This window comes from Chrysemys picta, chromosome 2 (assembly GCF_011386835.1).
Source record: "Chrysemys picta bellii isolate R12L10 chromosome 2, ASM1138683v2, whole genome shotgun sequence".
NCBI lineage: Eukaryota > Metazoa > Chordata > Testudines > Emydidae > Chrysemys > Chrysemys picta.
The window spans coordinates 186,870,398-186,891,745 of NC_088792.1; the positions used below are offsets into that span (position 1 = coordinate 186,870,398).

At 43.6% G+C, this 21,348-nt stretch overlaps 2 protein-coding genes and 1 long non-coding RNA gene across 10 annotated transcripts in view; 1 reads left to right on the plus strand and 2 right to left on the minus strand.

The window, feature by feature from the left end:
* Window positions 1-6,291: 6,291 nt before the first annotated feature.
* Window positions 6,292-13,155, minus strand: ARMH2 (armadillo like helical domain containing 2). The gene is made up of 2 exons (XM_024102137.3): window positions 12,346-13,155; window positions 6,292-6,843 (listed from the first exon to the last, which is right to left on the minus strand). Exons 1-2 carry the CDS (start codon window positions 12,545-12,547, stop codon window positions 6,398-6,400), a joined length of 648 nt encoding a protein of 215 aa, XP_023957905.3. The 5' UTR covers window positions 12,548-13,155; the 3' UTR covers window positions 6,292-6,397.
* On the plus strand, window positions 8,126-9,828 carry LOC135981031 (uncharacterized). Its single transcript, XR_010597984.1, has 2 exons — window positions 8,126-8,435; window positions 9,140-9,828. It is a non-coding gene; the product is annotated as an uncharacterized LOC135981031 (long non-coding RNA).
* A 2,245-nt stretch (window positions 13,156-15,400) lies between the features above and the next one.
* Window positions 15,401-21,348, minus strand: part of RIPOR2 (RHO family interacting cell polarization regulator 2) — a 181,157-nt gene continuing 175,209 nt past the window's right edge. For all 8 annotated transcript variants that reach the window (XM_005281408.4, XM_008164453.4, XM_065582002.1 and 5 more), the window contains one exon: window positions 15,401-16,292. In XM_005281408.4, the coding sequence (XP_005281465.2) occupies window positions 16,192-16,292 (101 nt within the window). In that variant the 3' untranslated portion in view covers window positions 15,401-16,191. The remainder of the gene's footprint in view (window positions 16,293-21,348) is intronic.

A 21,348-nucleotide genomic window follows, 5' to 3' on the forward strand; every position in this document is an offset into this window, starting at 1 on the left:
TCTCAAACTAGAATTAAAGGTCAACCATTCTCTAGGCAAGCCTTTATGGGTGAATTGTAAAATCTACAGGTGGGCTATTAAGATATAGGATCTAGTTATGGTGGTTCTGTTCTGTCTGTAGAAGGGCTTGGCAGCATCAAGCTACACTCACATGGATTTTCCTGCTGTCTTTCGTGATGCGAGTTGTATAGGCTACAGTTGCAGTTCTGGTATGTAGTGAACTCCCAACAAAATAGCTATTTGGGGAGTATCTTGTATGGATGGATTAGTTAACTTCATTGTCCCCTGCCGTTTCTGGCAAAGACTAAGCTGCATGAAGAGGAAATCTACAGATTTCTGTGGAGAAAGGAAGATAGGATAAATATCCATTGGGAACTAGTGTTGATACCAGACACCTGTAATCACTTCCTGCATCTTATCCTAGTAGATACTCCTTGAATCCAGGTACAGCTTGTGTACACACTTCTCTCCAGTGTTAAAAGTAGTTCATAGAGTGTTCACTCTTCTGCTCCAGGAAGAGGAAAACATAACTATTTACCTAGTGGGTTTTTCAAAACGTGTGTGTGTGTGGGGGGGATATATTGGCCTTTCTAAAAGAGGGGGAGGGGGAAATGGCTGCAGTCAGTGCTGAAAGCAAAAAAGAAAATCATAATTGTATTATGTCTGAGTCAAACCTCATTAGTCCCTACCCCAGGGCACTAACTTGTTTGTACAACCCTTAGTGTTAGAGCCCAACCCATTAGTAGTCGTGGCTACTACTGCAATATAAATGCTTAACCAGAATAAGTGTGTAAATTCTACTAACAAGGGACCACTCTGAAATGTAATTGACTTCTGTTAGAATATTTGCCAATTGCCCACATCTAATAAACTAAACCTGACAACTAAGTGGTAGGTATAAGTGATGGTGAATTTTTAAAATAAGATTTGCATTTTACCTAAAAATAAACTCTTGTGCAGTGGTTCTCAACCTGGGGCCCAGTCAGCACACAGCTATGGCTCCTGTAGCATCCTCAGGGCCATACAGATGGTTGGTTTTGTGTTTACAGTAACTCCTTGCTTAACATTGTAGTTATGTTCCTGAAAAATGCCACTTCAAGTAAAACAAGTGAATCTAATTTCCCTGTAAGAATTAATGTAAATGGGGGGTGTGTGTGGGTGTGTCCCAGGAAATTTTTTGCCAGACAAGGCTATATTTTATACACCTCTACCCCAATATAACGCTGTCCTCAGGAGCCAAAAAAATCTTACCGTGTTATAGGTGAAACCGCGTCATATCGAACTTGCTTTGATCTGCTGGAGCATGCAGCCCTGCCCCCCCCCAGAGTGCTGCTTCACTGGGTTATATCCAAATTCGTATTATATCAGGGTAGAGGTGTGTATATACAGTAAGTATTAAACAATTTAATACTGTACACAGCAATGATTGTGAAGCTTGATTGAGGTGGTGAAATAAGAGGGTGGGATATTTCTCAGGGAATGCCTTACTGTTAAATGATCCAGCACTCAGCTGAGCTCTCAAGGGTTAATACAAGGGTTAATGTAGCCTAACACTCTACAAGGTAGCACAAATGGAGGGAGGGGAGACAGATGCAGGGTGTGGGGTGTGTGAGATGTGCATTGCCCCTTAATTACACTGACCCTACTCTAAGAGCATTGCCTTTTAAAGTAGATCAGCAAGGTGAGACAGCAGCTGCTGCCAGCAAGCTCCCTCTGTCATGTTCCCCCTGATCTGTGGAGATGTGGGGGAGGGGAGGGAGGGTAGGAGTGGGAAGCAAGAGGACACCCTGACATTAGCACCCCCTTGCACAGCAAGTAGGAGGCTCACAGGAGCAGCTCCAAGGCAGAGGGCTGGAGCAGCACTTGGACAGCTAAACTGCCTGGCAATTGATAGCTGGCTGGGCAGCTGCTGCACAGGGGACTGGGAGCTGATTGGGGGGAGGAGGGGGGGGACAGCCAGTCCACCTTGGTTCCAAGCCCCCACCAGCTAGGTCCAATGAGCTGCTGTCAGGGTTCCCTCTCCACTCTGAACTCTAGGGTACAGATGTGGGGACCCACATGAAAGACCCCCTAAGCTTATTTCTACCAGCTTAGGTTAAAAACTTGCCCAAGGCACAAATTCTTTCCTTACCCTTAGTATCGCTGCCACCACCAAGTGATTTAAACATTCAGGGAGGGCCACTTGGAGCCCCACCTCCCCCAAAATATCCCCCCAAGTCCCTACACCCCCTTTCCTGGGGAGGCTTGAGAATAATAGCCTAACCAATTGGTTACAAAGTGAGCACAGATCAAACCCCCTGGGTCTCTGTTTTTCAGTGTTCTAATCAAGTTCTTAAAAGAAGTTTGTTTAAAAAAAAAAAAACCCTAAAAGAATCACCTGTGTAAAATCAGGATGGAAGATAACTTTACAGGGTAACAAAAAGATTCCAACCACAGAGGATTTCCCCTGTAGCCAAACTTTAAAGTTACAAAAACAGGGATAAACCTCCCTTTTAGCATAGGGAAAATTCACAAGCTAAAACAAAAGATAATCTAACATATTTCCTTGCTATTACTATTTCTGTAATATTAAGTGCTTATCTCAGATATGGCTTAGAGAGATGTATTTCCCCTGCCCTGGCTTCTCACTGATGGGGAGAGAACAAAGGAACACTAAAACACAAACCTTCCCCTACAGATTTGAAAGTATCCTGTCCCCTCATTGGTCCTTTTGGTCAGGTGCCAACCAGGTTATCTGAGCTTCTTAACCCTTTACAGGGCAAGGAAGGATTTTATGCGACCCTTAACTGTATGTTTATGACAGCTGCTCTTCCTGTAAGCAGTGGACAAAGAAGGTGGTTGCCAAACAACATTATAAGGGAGCATTGTGCAACTTTAAATGAGCATGTTCTCTAATTGATCTGCAACATAATGTTAACCAGGATGACTTTTAAGTGAGGAGTTACTGTGTGTGTGTGTGTGTATATATATATATATTGGATGCAGCCCACTTAACACAACTGCATATGTGGCCCACAGTGGTAAATAGGTTGAGAACCACTGCTTTAATCAACTAAAAAAATATCTTCTACAGAACTGAGTTATCTAGCTCTTGAAACAGAAAATACTCCGTGGGAGGGGTTTAATGCAGCTATCAGTCTCACTTAAAATGGAAGCTAGAAACCATTGCTCAATAGCAATACTTAATAGTGACCTATATGATCAACAATTGATTGATTACCTTAACTCACTGTTCCTTCACAATGCAGAGATTATGTAATATTTATGACTCTGAAGTGTTTAATAGTGCATACATTTAAAGCACTTATCTGAAGATCTCAAATGTAGTGCCATTGATCTCAATGGGAGTCATAGTAAAGTTAATCAGGTATTTGCCAGATTAAGCTTCAAATGTTTGCACAATGAGAAGCAGTTTTCCTCATCAAATCTGATGAAAATTTGCTTTACTGTACCTCCTACTTACATAATTTGTGATCTGAAAATGTGAGTTCTGTTTCTGAAATCAAATAAATTAATGTTAAAAAATATTTAGTCATAATTTACCATTTGAATTTTCTCCAAAAAAAATAAATGAAATAATATAACAAAACACTGTGTACAGCTCTTACATGTGTTAGATGTAAAAAGACTCACTTTTGTAGAGTCCCTGAATGTACCTGCCATACACGTTATGTATTTTCTTTATATAAAGTGTGTGTTATAAGGAGGGTAGAAACTGGCTTGTATTTTCTCAGATGTATGCAGCCTGTCACAAGCAAGTTTTCAACAAGTTAAACATCTCAATCATAAATGAATACATTTAGTCTGCATTTACAATTTGTGGTATTTTTGGGACAAAAATGTTTCATGTCAAATACAACATGAAATACAGTATTTGAAAACAATTTAAATCATCTTCATAATTTTAAAAGACAGTGATCATCAGGAAAAGGCGGGGGAGAGAAAGGTAAGAGATCAGAGCAGGCCAGCCTAATAGTGAGACAAGAGAAGAAGCAAATATTGCTGCCTTTAAAGGTGAGAAATGATGGATTGCAATTGACATGTAGAGGGAGTGAATATCACATTCTTGCTCCTATCATAGCAATGGCTTGTTCACCTACTGTTCTCAAACATCAGGCAGTAGATCCTTAAAAGGCTACTAGTGTGTGAGCATAGAAAGCCAGTAGCACTGGAATCAAGGAAATGGTATCCGATATAGCCATATCTTACAGCCTTAAGGCCTTTCAAATGCTCCTTCTCCCCTTTGATAAAACACTTTGGGATCTAGATGAGCAAAGTATTAAAAACAAAACAAACAAAAAAAACCCTCAACCACACCACCTTAAAGTTTATCTGTTCATCAGTGATCAATGCGTAAGTGTGTCTGTGTTGGGAGAAGGGGTGGCCCTAGTTGCTCAAATGAGCCACTGTTTTAAACAAGTTTAAGGCTAGATGTGCACATCTGGAAGCTGAGTCGAAATTTAATACAGTGACTCATCACTTAGTCGTCCCAGTTAACATTGTTTCATTCTAGGTTGCTGATCTATTAGAGAACATACTCATGCAATGTTCCGTTAGGCGGTCCAGGGCGAGCCATACAACCTTATATCTGCCTGGCATTCCGCTGGGGGGCTTGCCATGCTCTTCCTGCCCAGCTCTGCTGCTGAGTGGGGTTGGGGCATGGGGGCTTGCCCCATTCTGCTTGTCTGATGTTCCGGTTGGGGCGCGGGGGCTTGGCATTCCAGCCGGGGAGCAGGCAAGCCCTCGACCCCGCTCCCTGGCAGGAGCACCGGGTGGGCAGAGCTGGGCAAGCCCCTGTGCCCCAACCCCACTGTGCCTCTGCCTCAAGCAGGCTTCACAGTCATCCATTGATTAGTACACTATTGTTTGTTTAAAATTATTTAAAACTTGTACGGTATGTATATAATGCCTTTTGTCTGGTTAAAAATATTTCCCTGGAACCTAAGCCCCACTATTTACATTAATTCTTATGGGGAAATTGGATTTGCTTAACATCATTTCACTTAAAGTAGCATTTTTCAGGAACCATACCTACACCATTTAGCGAAGAGTTACTGTATATACTTTCAAAGGACTGTATCAAAACAGATGCAGTTGTTTTGAAAAGGTTCATGGGAGAGGTTCCCAAAGCACTTCCTGCTTTATGAGCTGTACCCAGCATGTACAGCAGTGAGGGGGACCTTTCCCAGAAAATGCTCTTCAGTTTATAGGGCAGGCATTGACCTAGAAGGTCTGTAAGAGAGCCTGGCAACAGGTTTCTGATTGGGACAGAGAGGCTCTCTGATATCTCCATGTGATTTAAAAAGATTCACAGTCCTGGCTCTGTTCATTGGGACTACTTGTATCTGTAATTGTTTGGAGCATTCAGTCTTATGATGGTAAACTCTTCAGGACAGGGACTATCTTTATACATGTTTGTAAAGCAGCTGCCATGCTGCGCACATTTTGTAAATCAATCTCATGCTTCATGTTTTCAAGACCTTGCTCTCTCTTCAAATATCCTAGTTTATTGTAAAGGCATGCACCGAGGAGTGGGTAGTAGAGAGAGGCTAGCTTCCTGAAAGGTTCCTGAGCCAGTGCAGGGGATAATAGGTGTGTGTGTGGGTTAATATTGATGTATCATAGGGCAGGTCTTCACTACGGGGGGGGGGGGGTAGCTGAATTCGACGTATCGCAGCCGACTTACCCCGCTGTAGGGACGGCGGCAAAATCGACCTCTGCGGCTTCCCGTCGATGGCGCTTACTCCCACCTCCGCTGGTGGAGTAAGAGCATCGATTCGGGGGATCGATTGTCGCGTCCCAAATCGATCTCTAAGAGGTCGATTTCTACCCGCCGATTCAGGCGGGTTGTGTAGACCTAGCCTTAGTATTCCTTTAGAGTCTGATACTACCCGTTTATTGTAATGTCAATAGGAGCAGGCCTTTTAGAAAAAAGCAATGTGCACTTCCCCAAGTTCTGCTGAATCAATATGCTGACGAGCGTCTTCAGACATATCACATCCTGTTGGGGCTATGGTGCACCAAGGTCACACTAACCCCTGCTCCAGCCGAGTATTCAAGAGAGTATTAGTCTGGAATCCTTTGAAGTGACTGTGCAGGGTGTGTCAGGAAGGGAAAGGAGAAGAAAGGTTTTTAGTAAGGCATTGGCTGGGGAAAATGAACCTGATGGCAGATTACCTGTTCTGTAATGTAGTCCTGACTTTCGAGTGAGGGGAGAGGGTGAATAATGGGTGAGCATAGGAGCTGAGCTAGGTCCTGTTAATTTTTTTAATTCCAAACTAGTTCTTGGGGGATGGGGAAGAGGAAGAGTGACATTATTTAATTTGTCTTCATTTTCTTTATTATGCCATGTAAATAGTTCACAGATTATAACAATCCTTGAGAGGGTTATTTCATTTTAAATACCAGAAGTAAGTTGACCTTTGTAAAACCCCAAAAGGGAAAATAGTACTTCTGCATAATTATCTGGCCAGCCAGACCATTCCATGCTAGACAGGATTTTCAGCTTGGTTTCCAGCAGTTGACCTCCCAATTCTTGGAATATTCTGATGTAAGGGATATTGTTGCAACAAAGGACAGTCAGAAGGTAACAAACCCAGAACTTAACCATGGTAATATGGTTGCTAGCTGGGGATGAATTTTCATCTTCAATGAGACAAACAAGAAGAACTTCAGCAAGATTTAGATCTTTTACCTTGTTTTGGTTACTGTAATTTATATAGCAAATACCGCACAGCCCTTGGAGCACCAGGATCCTCACATTTGCTGAAGTATCTGGCATGTGCAAGATATCAATTAGGTCCTGGATGTATTCTGCTGCATGCATTCCAGCATTTGGCCCACCTGCAATTGAAGAAGCTATCTTTATCTCTAACTAGCCAATGACCTACTAATCATTTGCATGTACATTGGAAATTCTGAGCTAAGGCTACCACAGAACCTTTAAATTAGTTCCCTTGTGTTGGAACATACCCAATCCATTGTGCGCCACTAAGGAAACTACTGTATAGGTGAAGGATAGCCATGAGGCTGAGGTCCCATCTACACTGGCAAGTTTGTGCGCAATAAAGCAGCTTTGAGCGCTGTAACTCCTGAGGTGTACACACTGCCATACCACTTAGTGCGCAGAAACTGCACACAGTCAGCGCTCTAAAAAAAGCACCCCGACGAGAGGCTACAGCTTTCTGCGCCGGAGCTACAGCACTGCGCTGCCAGCATAGATACAATGGTGACTAGCACTGCAGTTGGCCTCCAGGAGGTGTCCCATAATGCCTGTTTTCACCTCTCTGGCCATCGGTTTGAACTCTACTGCCCTGCCCTCAGATGACCAAGCGGCAGCCCCACCCCATACATTCCTTTGCAAATTTGAAAGTCCCCTTCCTGTTTGCTCGGTGATCTGCGCAGTGGTCTCAGTGCATCATTCCAGGTGGCCAGGCCTGCTCCATGCACCAGGTGATTCCCTCCACTTGGACAAGGCCAAGCTGCTGGGCCTCATTGGCATTTGGGGAGAGGAGGCAGTGCAGTCACAGCTGCGCTCCAGCTGTCGGAATTATGATACCTACGGACAGATTTCTAGATACATGATAGAAAAGGGCCATGACCGGGACACATTGCAGTGTAGGGTCAAAGTGAAGGAGCTGCGGAATGCCTACCACAAGGTGTGGGAGGCAAATCACCGCTCCAGTGGTGTGCCCACGAGCTGCCGGTTCTACAAAGAGCTGGATGTGATACTCGGTGGTGACCCCACCTCCACTGCGAAGGACCCTGTGGATACTTTGTTGGTTTATGGGCCAGTCGTGAGTGGACCAAGCCAGGAGGAGGCAATCTTGGATGAAGTGGGGCAGGGCCGTCCTTACCCATATGCAAAGTATGCGTCTGTGTAGGGCACCAGGAAATTTGGTGCCCCAAATTTCCTGGTGCCCTGCACAGCTGCGTGCTGCTCTAGCCCTAGCTCTGGCTCTAACCCAAGGCCCCCCTCCCCTTCTCTGCTCCAGCCCCGCCTCTTCCCGGCCCTGCCCAGCTCCACCTCCGCTCCCTTGAGCTCTGCAGCAGGGCCGGGGCTGCACTCACCGGCGGCGAGAGTGCAAGTGACCCAGCTGCAGCCAGACCACTGGTGAGTGCTGGGGGGTAGTTCCCCCCCTGCTCCCCAAGCCAGCCCTGCCCCCCCCCCCCCCCGAGGCCTGGGATCTGCTCCTCCCCCTGTGGAGGCCTGGGGCCAGCCCCCCCCCCCCCCCCCAGCTCCCTCCCCGTGGAGGCCTGGGCGGGCCCCCTCCCCCCCCCCCGAGGCTTGGGACCTGCTCCTCGTCTGCCCTTCATCTATGGAGACCTGGGGGCCAGAAATGCGTGCAGTCAGGAGCTCTTTTCTACTCTGGAGGAGCCTAGCCAGTCACAGCAGTCGGATCTTGGCAAAGTGCAAACAGGAGAGGAGGCCCCTGGTAAGTGGATATGACTTTGGGAATTGCTGAAACGAGGAGTTGGGGGCAGGAGGGTTGCAGAAAGCAGGCTTGTCTCCCACCGCATGCCTAGTTTGAACAGCAGAACAGGCTGTCGATACACTCCCTCACTTCCTGGGAATCTCCCTCAGAGATCTCCAGGAAACTGTCATGGAGATATTGGGCAATTTGCTGCTGCAGGTTCCTTGGCAGAGCGTCTTTGTTTCTTGCCCTATTAACGGTAACTTTCCCACGCCATTGTGTCCTCATGGGGCGGGGGAGGGGGAGGGAGACCATTGCTGCACACAGGTTAGCTGCAAAGGGGCCAGGGCGGAAGCTGCAGGCTTGAAAAAGACGCTCCCTTGATTCCCTGCTCACCCTCAGCAGCAAGATCTCTTCCATAATGATCACCTCCTGTGGAAAGTGTGGGGACAGGAATGATTATCAGGCCCACCCTCCAATGCTGGCTCTCTCCAAGTGCCCAAGAGCCACCTGCCCAATGTACAGCAGGGTCCGAGAACAACGATTTATCATGCCCCTGCGGCTACCCACGATTTTGGGGGTCTTGTGGCTTTTGTGTGCTTGCCTGGGGTCAGCCAGTTAGTGACAGCTGTATGAGTACTGGCTGTGTTTTAAAGCACTGAAACAGTGTTGTCTGTGTTGCAAACAATACTGCTTTTGTAAAATGTTGCATTTAAACTTCTCAGAGATGACCTTGGGAGCACAGCCTCCCTCTTTATCGGCGGCAGAATGGTTGCAAAGAATTAGGAAGCATCCAAGAAGAACTAAGGAGGACTTTATGCGTGAGGTTATGATGCACTCCACCACCAAGAAAAAGGAATTGGAGGAGTGGCAGGACAGCGAGAAGAGGGACCGAAAGGAGAATGCAGTACACCAGAAAGAAGCCATGGAGCGGCTCTCATCAGTTATGGAGCACCAAGCGGACATGCTCCAGGCGGTACTAGCTCTTCAAACCGAGCACCTCCTTGCCCGCCTTCCCCGGCAGCTGCTGTCGCAAAACTCTTTCCCATGTGTGTCCCCTTCTCCTCCCCCCACCCCCACACACCCTGCCAACACACTCTTATCAACCTCCTGGCTCCAGTTTGTACCCGCTGCATTCCACTCCTACCTGGTCACAGTCCAGCCCTGTGGACTCACTGCACTCAACACCCGTCCCTCTGTAGTTTATCCCTGCTGAAGTACAGCACCCACGGCATTGTACTCCAAAGGAGAAGGTTGGGTATGATCCCTGGACATACACAAATCTGTAGTCGTCCCTGGACCTCTCCGCCTCTTGAGACCTTCCCTTCCCCCCTCCCTGCTGATGATTTTTTTTTTCATTTGATTCTCTCCTCTGGTTGTTGTCTTTGAATAAAATAATTGTGTTTGTTTGAAAGCAATCTTTATTCTATTAAGTGAAAGCAAAAAGAGACTGCAAAGCAATATGCAATTATGTTATGTCCCCTTCTTGCATCATATGCACCAGTCACCTCCTTACAAGCACTGCAGTCCTGAGCATAGCAACAAATATTAGTGGCTTTCAGCTTCAAATTGCTGTCTCAAAGCATCCCTGATCCTTATAGCCCTGCACTGTGCCCCTCTAATAGCCCTGGTCTCTGGCTGTTCAAACTCAGTCTCCAGGTGCTGAGCCTCTGTGGTCCGGTGCTGAGAGAAGCTTTTACCCTTCCCTTCACAAATATTATGGAGCGTACAGCACACGGCTATAAGCATAGGAATAGTGTCATCGGCCATGTCCAGCTTCCCCTACTGGCATCGCCAGCGGGCTTTTAAATGGCCAAATGCACACTCAAGTCATTTTGCACTTGCTCAGCTTGTTGTTGAACTGCTTCTTACTGCTGTCAAATTGCCCCGTGTATGGCTTCATGAACCACGGCATTAAGGGGTAAGCGGGATCTCCCAGGATCACAATGGGCATTTCAACTTCCCCTACAGTGATCATCTAGTCTGGGAAGAAAGTCCCTACTTGCAGCTTCCTGAACAGGCCAGTGTTCCGAAAGATGTGTGCGTCATGCACCTTTCCAGGCCAGCCTGCGTTAATGTCTGTGAAACGCCCATGGTGATCCATAAGCACCTGGAGAACCATTGAGAAATACCCCTTGCAATTAATGTACTTGGTGGCTAGGTGGTCTGGTGCCAGAATTGGAACGTGCGTGCCATGTATTGCCCCTCTGCAATTAAGAAAGCCCATTTGTGCAAAGCCATCCACAATTTCACGTATCTTGCCCACAGTCACGGTCTTTTGGAGCGGGATGCAATTAATGGCCCTGCACGCTTCCATCAACACGACTGCAACAGTCGACTTTCCCACTCCTAACTGGTTAGCGACTGATTGGTAGCAGTCTGGAGTAGCCAGCTTCCACAGTGCAATCGCTACGTGCTTCTCCAGCGATAGGGCAGCTCTCATTCTCATGTCCTTGCATCGCAGGGATGGGGTGAGCTCATCACACAGTCCCATGAATGTGGCTTTCCTCATCTGAAAGTTCTGCAGCCACTGCTTGTCATCCCAGACATGCATCACAATGTGATCCCACCACTCAGTGCTTGTTTCCCGAGACCAAAAGCAGCGTTCCACTGTGGTCAGCACCTCCGTGAATGACACAAGCGTTCTCGTGTCATAGCTAGTATGTGTGGCGAGATCAATGTCACACTCCTTTTGCCTTTGTAGTTTAAGGAATAACTCCACTGACACTCGTGATGTGTTGGTCAGTGCGAGCAGCATTCTGGTCAACAGTTCGGGATCCATTCCTGCAGCCAGAAAGAGGCAGAAGAGGGTGCGCAGTACACAAACCGTTGAAAGATGATGCCAAATGAGGATAGAAGCACAAGGATTGCTGGGATGCGAAGCAATGCATTATGGGGCATTGGGACAGGGAACAGGATGCCCTGTGACCCCTTCCGCCTTCCCACAAGTCTTAGTGGCAAAAGAGAAAGAGGTGCTCTGTGGGATAGGTGCCCAGAGTGCACCGCTCCGAATAGCACCGCAAGTGCTGCAAGTGTGAAAATGCTATTGCGCAGGCAGCTGTCAGTGTGAACACACAACAGTGGTTTTCCTTCAGCGCTCTCTGAGCGGTGCTAAAACTGCCGGTGCTGTAACTTTGCAAGTATAGATGTACCCTAAATTGTAGAACTGGGAGATGAAACATAGAGGTTTTCCTCCTCTCTCTGCCACACGCTTTGTGACCTTGGTCAGGCCACCTGGACCCAGATCCTCAAAAACTTAGGTACCTAACTCTTATTGATTTCAATGGCAGTTAGGCACTTAAATTCCTTTGAGGATCTGGGCTTTAACCTTTCAATGCACCAATTTCAGTATCTGAAACATGGGGCCAATATTTGCATATGCCCACAGGGGTGTTGTGATTAATTAAAAATGTTTACAAAGCACTCGAAATATGCTCTAAAAGTGCAGAGTTGGATTTATTACAATATATTATCCCAAGAATCCTCACATACTTTTCAAATTTAATACACACATTAAAAGTATCCTATGTAAGAATTAGCAATATATATAATCAGTGATAGTCACTTGACACATCCTCTGTGTGTATACACACAAACTACATCTAGTATATATGCAAACTACTTCCTATACATACTGTAGGCTGTTTATGGTTTGTGTGGTAAATAAATAGGAAACACGTTTATGGAATGCAGCTGTGTTACAAAAGCAACACTACTTAGCAGATGAAGAGAAGAACTTGATATCCAATTAAACTGCAGTGGGAATTTAGTTTGGCAGGATAAAATTACCAGTGATAGAATCTGAATATATTGGGCCTGAAAAACACTAGCCTTATTTTAGCACATATATGAAACTGCAGGTTTAAATTATACTGAAATAGCAAACAAGAAAGCAGAAGAAATATTTCAACCAGCCAGTTTGCCTTGTTACCTGTGTACGCTAGCAGTCCAATATTTTTTGCAGCTTCAGCTCTCTGTTCCAGGGGTAGTTGTGTGTTCCTCAAATTGGTGCCATATCTAACAATTTTTTGCTTATGAAAAATGCTGCCAGTTGGAGTGTAGGGCTCTTCCTTCACAGAAGAGAAAAAGGTTTTGATGTAAGTTTCATAACAAGCTTGGAGCTTCTTAAACATACTTTCAGTGACTCCTCAAGAAGTTGTCCTTAATGACTTTCTTCAGTGTGTGTAGAAATCTGTGTGCTCTGAAATTAAATAGGAAACAGCTGGAAAGCAACAGTATTCTGATTTTGAAGAAAATCATTCAGGTTAGTAACTAAGCAACACTTTAGAATAAAGTTAATAAACAGAATGAAAAATGGAAGCAGCTCTTTGTTGTCACACAGAATCTGATGACATCAGAGGATTTATTTTAGCAAATGAATGTTCTATGCCCTAATGCCCCCATTTCATTGTAACACATTATCATCTTCAGATGTCTGAATGTAAATGTGTTCAGTTGGTTTAAAACAGGGGTTCTCAAACTGGGAGTCGGGACCCCTCAGAGGGTCGTGAGGTTATTACATGGGGGGGGGGGGGGTGAGCTGTCAGCCTCCATCCCAAACCCCACTTTGCCTCCAGCATTTATAATGGTGTTAAATATATAAACAAGTGGTTTTAATTTATAAGGGGGGGGGGGGTCGCACTCAGAGGCTTGCTATGTGAAAGGGGTCACCAGTATAATAGTTTGAGAACCACTGGTTTAAAACAATGTGTGCAGCATGCTATAACCAGCGGCTGTACACTTATTTTAGAGTAGGGAGGGAAGGAACAACAGAAACCAGACACAAGCCTATTATATTTCCAGAATAATGTTTTTATTTAAAACACGATTAAAATAATTTCTCATTTTGCTTTGCAGAAATTCAGATAATACCAATCACATAATGATTACTCCCCCCACCCTGGGTCTAGTGTTGTGAAAAAGCTCTACACCTTAAATAAATCTGGCTTGAAATGCCTTGTGTAGATGGTGGGTACTGGAGACTAGCATTAGAGCAACCTATGGCACGCATGCCAAAGGCGACATGCAAGCTGATTTTCAGTGGCACTCACACTGCCCAGGTCCTGGCCACCGGTCCGGGGGCCTCTGCATTTTAATATAATTTTAAATGAAGCTTCTTAAACATTTTAAAAACTTTATTTACTTTACATACAACAATAGTTTAGTTATATATTATAGACTTATAGAAAGAGACCTTCTAAAAACGTTAAAATGTATTACTGGCACACAAAACCTTAAATCAGAGTGAATAAATGAAGACTCGGCACAACACTTCTGAGGGTTGCTGACCCCTGCATTAGATCATTGGCTCCATATTTCCTTGACTTCAGCTAATCATACCCCTCCACCTTTCCATGCTGATTTTTCTTCCCTTTGTTTTTTCTGCCTTTTTTGTATGTGTTTTTTGTTTTAATAACTAAAACAATCTGTCACTATAGCGTCTCCTGGCCAGCAGAAATTTAGGGCTACAAATCTAGTCACCCATGAAAAGGCAAAAGAGGAAAAAAAACAAGCTAGCATTGCAATTTTTGCAACTGAATTCCATGAGAAGCTGCAGTACTGTGTAAAACTCTAAATTAACAGAATACAGGGGCCCAGCCCCATTCACATGTTTCCAAGGACTCCTGGATGTAGTGAAAAACAGAGCACTTAGGTAGTGTTGCACCAAGGTTTAACCATGATTCGCTGACATGATGCTGAACAGGACTTCCCCTTGGCTACGCTAATTGCAAAGTAGTAGATAGCATTGTTATTTAACTAGACTTTTCAAAGTTGTGTATTAATTTTGTAGTGGAGACAAGACCTGTTAAAACAGAACTAGTAACCCCTTCCCCAGATGTTATTATGAAATACCTTCATGATAGTACATCAGTACAACAGTGAATCTCTACTAGCAGATTGTTTCCTTGGAGCCATCCTACTGCACAAAGAGAGCTGCCACAAGTAGCAAACTAAGACCTTAATTAACTATTTTGGGGATTTGCCCCAGTGCCAGCCTGAAGGGAGTTGCACCATTGAGAACTGAGGCGTTCCTTGTCCACAACGGATGGGCTGTGCCCTGGGACAGCTACAGTGATTAGCGGCCACTGATGGCTGGTGCTGGGGGCCAATTTCCAGTGTAGACAAAAACCTGAGAAATGTGTATTAAGGTTATTTAGTCCTCACAATGGAGAAGGTTGAGCACACACATTTTATAGTTTGGACCAATGTATTTAGTGATTAAAAATATTCTTTATTATAACTTAAATGTGATAGGAAATATGAGTACAACTGTCACAAAGCTAGAAGGCAAAAAATAAGCAGATGTCAGAACAAAAGAACATGATGGGAGAATCTGCTCATGCAGTAGCTGCGATATAAAAACCATGACATGATTATTTAACCTTCTGTAAAAAGAGCCTATTTCCTTCAGTAAACAAGTAAATATTTTAGACTGTACAAATGTATCTTTAATTAAAGGAAGAATATATATATATATATTTATTTATAATATATATATATATTTATAAATATACAGCTGTATGTACATTGTTGGTAACATTCACAGTCAGAAAAACTGTCTGCCAATGTATTTGGCGCACAAGGCTTCTTTTTGAAGTCAACTATTAGTGATCATTTTCTGTATAGTCTATCAGAAGCTGGATGTTTTAATTAACATCTAAATAGTATTTCATGTCAGATGTACTATAGTACAACAATGCTCTTCTGTTAAGTTAACAGAAGGAGGTGAGTGTAACTTAAGGGCTACAATCAATAGTTTGAATCACTCAGTCTTTCATACTTGGAGTTGGAGGGGGAGGAAACGCTTTTATTTGCACCCTGTCTTTAAAGCTCCAAGGTCCTCTTTAGTTTGCTTTAATTCTTTATACTGAAATTACTCTATAGCAAGCTGCTATGCACTAGCCAGAGTGCATGTAGCCCACTCCTTCCTGTAACCTAGGAAACAAAAATGGCTTCAGGGATTCATGCAATTGTATTATATTCACTTTTTCTTTTTGAACAATGAGCACATGTAACCTTCCATTTATTTTTGTAAAACCTACGTAATTGCTTGACAGCACAAGCAAATCCCTGGATTAATCATGGTTCATTACTGGAGGGTGAGAGGGAGGAATAAAAGACCAGCGCAGAGGCATTTAAAATGAGTCAGTGAAATAACATCTCCTGGGGTTTACAGCCTGTTGTTTCTGGAGGCAAAACTTGATTTGAAGAAACTTGATCTATGTTTCATCGGTAAAATAGATCTGGGTAGCTGAGTTTCGGTCCATGCTGCTATAATGCTGCTAGGAACCTTGCACGGTATCCAACACTTAGCGCAATGTGGAGAGAAAGCTGCTTTGTAGCTCCACTTGGTTTGCTCCCTACTTTTCCTTTTTAGATGCAGCATCACATTTCAAAAGTACACAACAACAACTTCAATAAAACAAGTGCAAAATTGTGTAAAAATATTAAGATGCTGAATTCTAAAATCTTTTAGAAGTTTGCTGAGAATGATTTACTGCAACTACATCATTTACTCTGAAGCACTTGAAGAAGCATTGTCTTTGACATACAACTGTTCCATCATAAGCTAGGAAGAAAAGCCAATAGGAACTCAATAACTGGAATTTACACTTTTTTTTTCCCCCTTAAAAAGTCTATAAGTTGCTAACTTTCTGGACATTCTTTAGCATTCTTCAAAAGGTTGTTTGTTTTTAAAGCAGTTAAATTACAGCACCGTTGCAATTAATGTGAATAGTCATAATGACTGTTAACTGTTAGGCAGATTATCTTGAGTCTAAAAAGCTGTGGCAACTTCAGTCCCCCGACGGCCTCCAACTTTAACAAATTCCCGAGGAAATTTATCCAGCTGTTCATATGCCAGTCGCCCATCTTCACCTGAACACAAAACAGTAAAGTATAAATAAAACGTTGCATCATTTGTGTACACAAAATCCCACACCCTGCACTCCTTTCTGTGGAAAGAATTGCTTTGCTGATGACTTTTTCTACAGGGACTTTCATATGTTCAGTGCAAATTAAGAAATTAGCCACAAAAATTGAGCGTGCTGTGAATGTTCAAACTATTCCTTAAAAACTTTTACTCTGCATCTCTGTGGTAGTAGATAATCCACATACTGTTTACTTGCAATAAATATATTGGAACACCATTGCCTACTCTTTTCCACTGTCTGTCTTCTCAAAAAGCTATCTTCTACCAAATGTTTTTGCATGGTATATAAAAATTCTTGCTATCAGTTTCACACCACATTTTCAGAAGAGATGGATTAATATGTAATAGCATGGTGGCCAGAGTGTAATTTTTAAATTTTATTTGTACAGGCAATCTACTAAATTCACTGATGGTGTAGTAACGTTTCAGTTTTATATGGAATTGTGTAAAATTGTGGGCACTTAAATAATCAAAATAAATAGGCAAAGGAAGGATTTGAGTAAATTAAAACATGATATACTTTAATCTTTAATGAGAGCTACAGATCTGTAATTAAGGAGTATGGATTTGCAGATGGTCTGAATAGCATTACAAAATGTTTGGGCTAAGTGGAGAAGATTTGTTTGGAGCAAAGATGAAGCAGGTGAGCCTTGTGATCATGTGATGCTGTTTGCACAGGTGTACTGCTAAATGGTCTGTCTTTCCAAGCTAAGTTTACCTATGTCACAAATAGAAAAGAGTAAGCAGTGCTTTTGTTGTGTCTTATCAGCTTTCCTTTTTCATTATTGTTTTCTGTTTGAACTTCATCATATTATGTCCAATCTAACTAATATTTTGCATGTGCTTTCAGAGAAGTGAATGAGGTCTCCATGTGCCATAAGGCAGGTCAGAGTGGCAATGTGATCTTTTACACAAACAACCCTGGGTTAAGGATTTTTTTGTGTCTCAAGCAATACCATATCCAATAATAGCATGAATTCTTGGTGAGCCAATAAGAACGCCCATACTGGGTGAGACCAAAGGTCCATCTAGCGCAGGGATCGGCAACCTTTGGCACTCATCCGGTCAGGGAAATCCGCTGGTGGGCCGGGACGGTTTCTTTAACTGCAGCCTCCACAGGTTCGGCCGATCGCAGCTCCCATTGGCCGCGGTTCGCCGTTCCAGGACAATGGGGGCTGCGGGAAGTGGCGTGGGCCGAGGGATGTGCTGGCTGCCGCTTCCCGCAGCCCCCATTGGCCTGGAACGGTGAACCGTGGCCAGTGGGAGCTGCGATCGGCCAAACCTGCGGAGGCTGCAGGTAAACAAACCGTCCCAGCCTGCCAGTGGATTTCCCTGATGGGCTGCGTGCCAAAGGTTGCCAATCCCTGATCTAGCCCAGTATCCTGTCTTCCAACAGTGGCCAATGTCAGGTGTCCCAGAGAGAATGAACAGAACAGGTAATCATCAAGTGATCCATTCCCATCTTCTGGCAAGCAAAGGCTAGGGACACCATCCCTGCCCATCCTGGCTAATAGCTTTTGGTGGACCTATCCTCCATCAATTTATCTAGTTCTTTTTTGAACCCTGTTACAGTCTTGGCCTTCACAACATCCTCTGGCAAGGAGTTCCACAGGTTGACTGTGCATTGTGTGAAGAAATACTTCCTTTTGTTTGTTTTAAAGCTACTGCCTATTAATTACATTTGGTGACCCCTAGTTCTTGTGTTATGAGGAGTAAATAACATTTCCTTATTTACTTTCTCCACACCAGTTATGATTTTATAGATCTCCATCATATCCCCCCTTAGTCATCTCTTTTCAAAGCTGCAAAGTCACAGTCTTATTAATCTCTCCTCATATGGAAGCTGTTCCATACCATGAATCATTTTTCTGTAGCTTTTCCAGTTCCAATACATCTTTTTTGAAAGGGGGTGACCAGATCTGCATGCAGTATTCAAGATGTGGCGTACCATGGATTTATAGAGGCAATATGATATTTTCTGTATTATCTATCCCTTTCTTAATGGTTTCCAACAGTCTGTTAGCTTTTTTGACTGCACTGCACACTGAATGGATGTTTTCAGAGAATTATCCACAATGACTCCAAGATGTCTTTCTTCAGTGGTAACAGCTAATTTAGACCCCACCATTTTATATGTATAGTTGGGATTATGTTTTCCAATGTGCATTACTTTGCATTTATCAAAATTGAATTTTATCTGCCATTTTGTTGCCCAGTTTTGTGAGGTTCCTTTGTAAAACTCTTTGCAGTCTGCTTTGGACTTAACTATTTTGAGTAGTTTTGTTTTCCCAGATCATTTATGAATATGTTGAACAGTACTGGTCCCAATAAAGACCCCTGGAGGACACCACTATTTACCTCTTTTTGTTTTGAAAACAGACCACTTATTCCTACCCTTTGCTTCCTATATTTTAACCAGTTACTGATCCATGAGAGGACCTTCCCATGACAGCTTACTTTGCTTGAGAGTCTTTGGTGAGGAACTTTGTCAAAGGCTTTCTGAAAATCTAAGTACACTATATCCATTGGATCACCCTTGTCCACATGCTCGTTGACACCCCCACCCCCTCAAAGAATTCTAATAGATTGGTTAGGCATGATTTCCCTTTATAAAAAACATGTTAACTCTTCCCCAACAAATAGTGTTCATCTATGTGTCTGATAGTTCTGTTCTTTACTATAGTTTCAACCAGTTTGCCCAGTACTGAAGTCAGGCTTCCCGGCCTATAATTGCTGAGATCGCCTCTGGAGCTTTTTTAAAATTGGGGTCACATTAGCTATCCTCCAGTTATCTGGTACAGAAGCTGACTTAAATGATAGGTTACATACCACAGTTAGTAGTTCTGCAATTTCACATTTGAGTTCCTTCAGAACTCTTGGGTGAATACTATTTGATCCTAATGATTTATTACTATTTAGTTTATCAATTTGTTCCGAAACCTATTATAATGGCACCTCAATCAGGGACAGTTAGTCAGATCTGTCACCTAAAAAGAATGGCTCGGGTTTGGGAATCTCCCTCACATCCTCAGCTGTGAAGACCAATGCAAAGAATTCATTTAGTTTCGCCCCAGTGGTCTTATCCCCTTTCTGTGCTCCTTTAGCATCTCGATCGTCCAGTGGCCCCACTGGTTGTTTAGCAGGCTTCCTGCTTTTGATGTACTTAACATTTTTGCTGTTACTTTTTGAATCTTTGGCTAGCTGTTCTTCAAATTGTTTTTTGGCCTTCCTAATTATATTTTTACACTTCACATGCCAGAGTTTATGCTCCTTTCTATTTTCCTCACTAGGATTTAACTTCCACTTTTTAAAGGATGCCTTTTTCCCTCTCACTGCTTCTTTTACTTTGTTGTTTAGCCACGATGGCACTTTTTTGGTTCTCTTAGTATGGTTTTTAATTTGAGGTATACATTTAAGTTGAGCGTCTATTATGGTGTCTTTAAGAAGTTTCCATGCAGCTTGTCAGTGAGTGTGATAAACTGAAAAGAGTGTTTGAAGAACTTGTGTAACTTTGGCTGAAGTGGTGCATCTAGCCTCATTCAAATACTCAGTTGTTCTGCAATAGTGGGCTTAGGTCCTGGGTATCTCCATGGGAAAGAGTACGGGCAAAAGGAATCTCCCCTTCCCCACTGACACAGAGTAACTGCAGAGCTGCTTTTAGTGATTACTCCAGCCTAACGACTGACTAAACCCCCAACATCTGCCTGCCACGAGGAGGCAGAATGGAGGGATCTACACAGTTGCTTCCCCTCCCCCCGCCCAAATTAATCTGGCCCAGTCGATTTAACAACCAAGAGGACTTCACATCCACAAAGGTGGAGGCTGGATGTGCCCCTCTGTGCCTGATCCTGCATTCTTTCATATTCAAAACTTCTGTGAACATCAGTTTCAGGTGCATAAAGAATGCTGGATCAGATCCTCAGCGTGTCTCTCCTTTATTAAACACTAGTTCACCAGTTGTAATGAAAATAGCTGCTTGGTTAGTGAGAAGTGAGTGCACTGTTACAAGAGAAGAGACACTATTGTGAAAATCATTATGGTGCAGAGGGTCACAAAGTCCTCTATGCTACTCTAGTTGAATCTTGCTGTGGGGCTATGTAGGAGGAAAGCTAGTGAGGGGAATCTGTGGACTATCAAAGAGGCTTCATGATGGCCCTGCAGAGGGTGAGCTTGGTGTGGGTCAGGGGAATTTAACTCCTTGCAACATGTAAAAAAAGGTCTGTGACCATTCTTCCAGCTCACGAGCTGTCATAGCAATAATGGGGGACAGAGCAGCACTGCCCGCAGGACTCCAGTTTGTCACTGTCCCTCTTGCACTAAATAGCATCTGCTCATACAGTCTGTGTGTGCAGAGTGAATTTCATAGAATATCACCTCTATGAGCCACAAGGAACTAGTTAAATCTTAATCTCCCTGCTCCCTGACAAGGTTGCCAGTATAACTGTTATAGCTATGGCCCCGGGGTACGCTGTGGCAAGGTCTCTGGACCCTGGGGAAGCAGAGCTGAAGTTCTGTTGCAGCTTCATTTAAATTAAGAAATTTATTTTTAATGACATATGGAAATATTCCAGTCAGTGCAGAAGCCCTAGTGGTGGTAACATTTGTATTACATTTTAAGCTGTTCCCCACATTTTCACTTTTCAGAGTGCTGCTGGGGCTTTTTTAATTGACACTGTACCAGTGCATTGCAGCAGCTATCTGGTGGAAAGGGAAGTTTTGCCAGCTGAGCAGAGAACAGATCAAGCTTTTGGCCCCTGAGGAGGTGTGGGAGGCAATCTGGGGTTGGATGTTCCTGCTGAAATGATCACCAGTGGAACAGTTAACAATTAACACCCTACTGAGATGAAAAGGCCAGTTTACATCTCACAGATTTATTGTTTCCAGTTGTCTGCAGACTCAAAAAGACCATCAGTATACTGTACACTGTTCATGTTTGGAAGGGTTTCTTCATAGCTGCGAGGGCTAGAGATTTAATTGTTAAGAAAATTGTATCTTTGATTC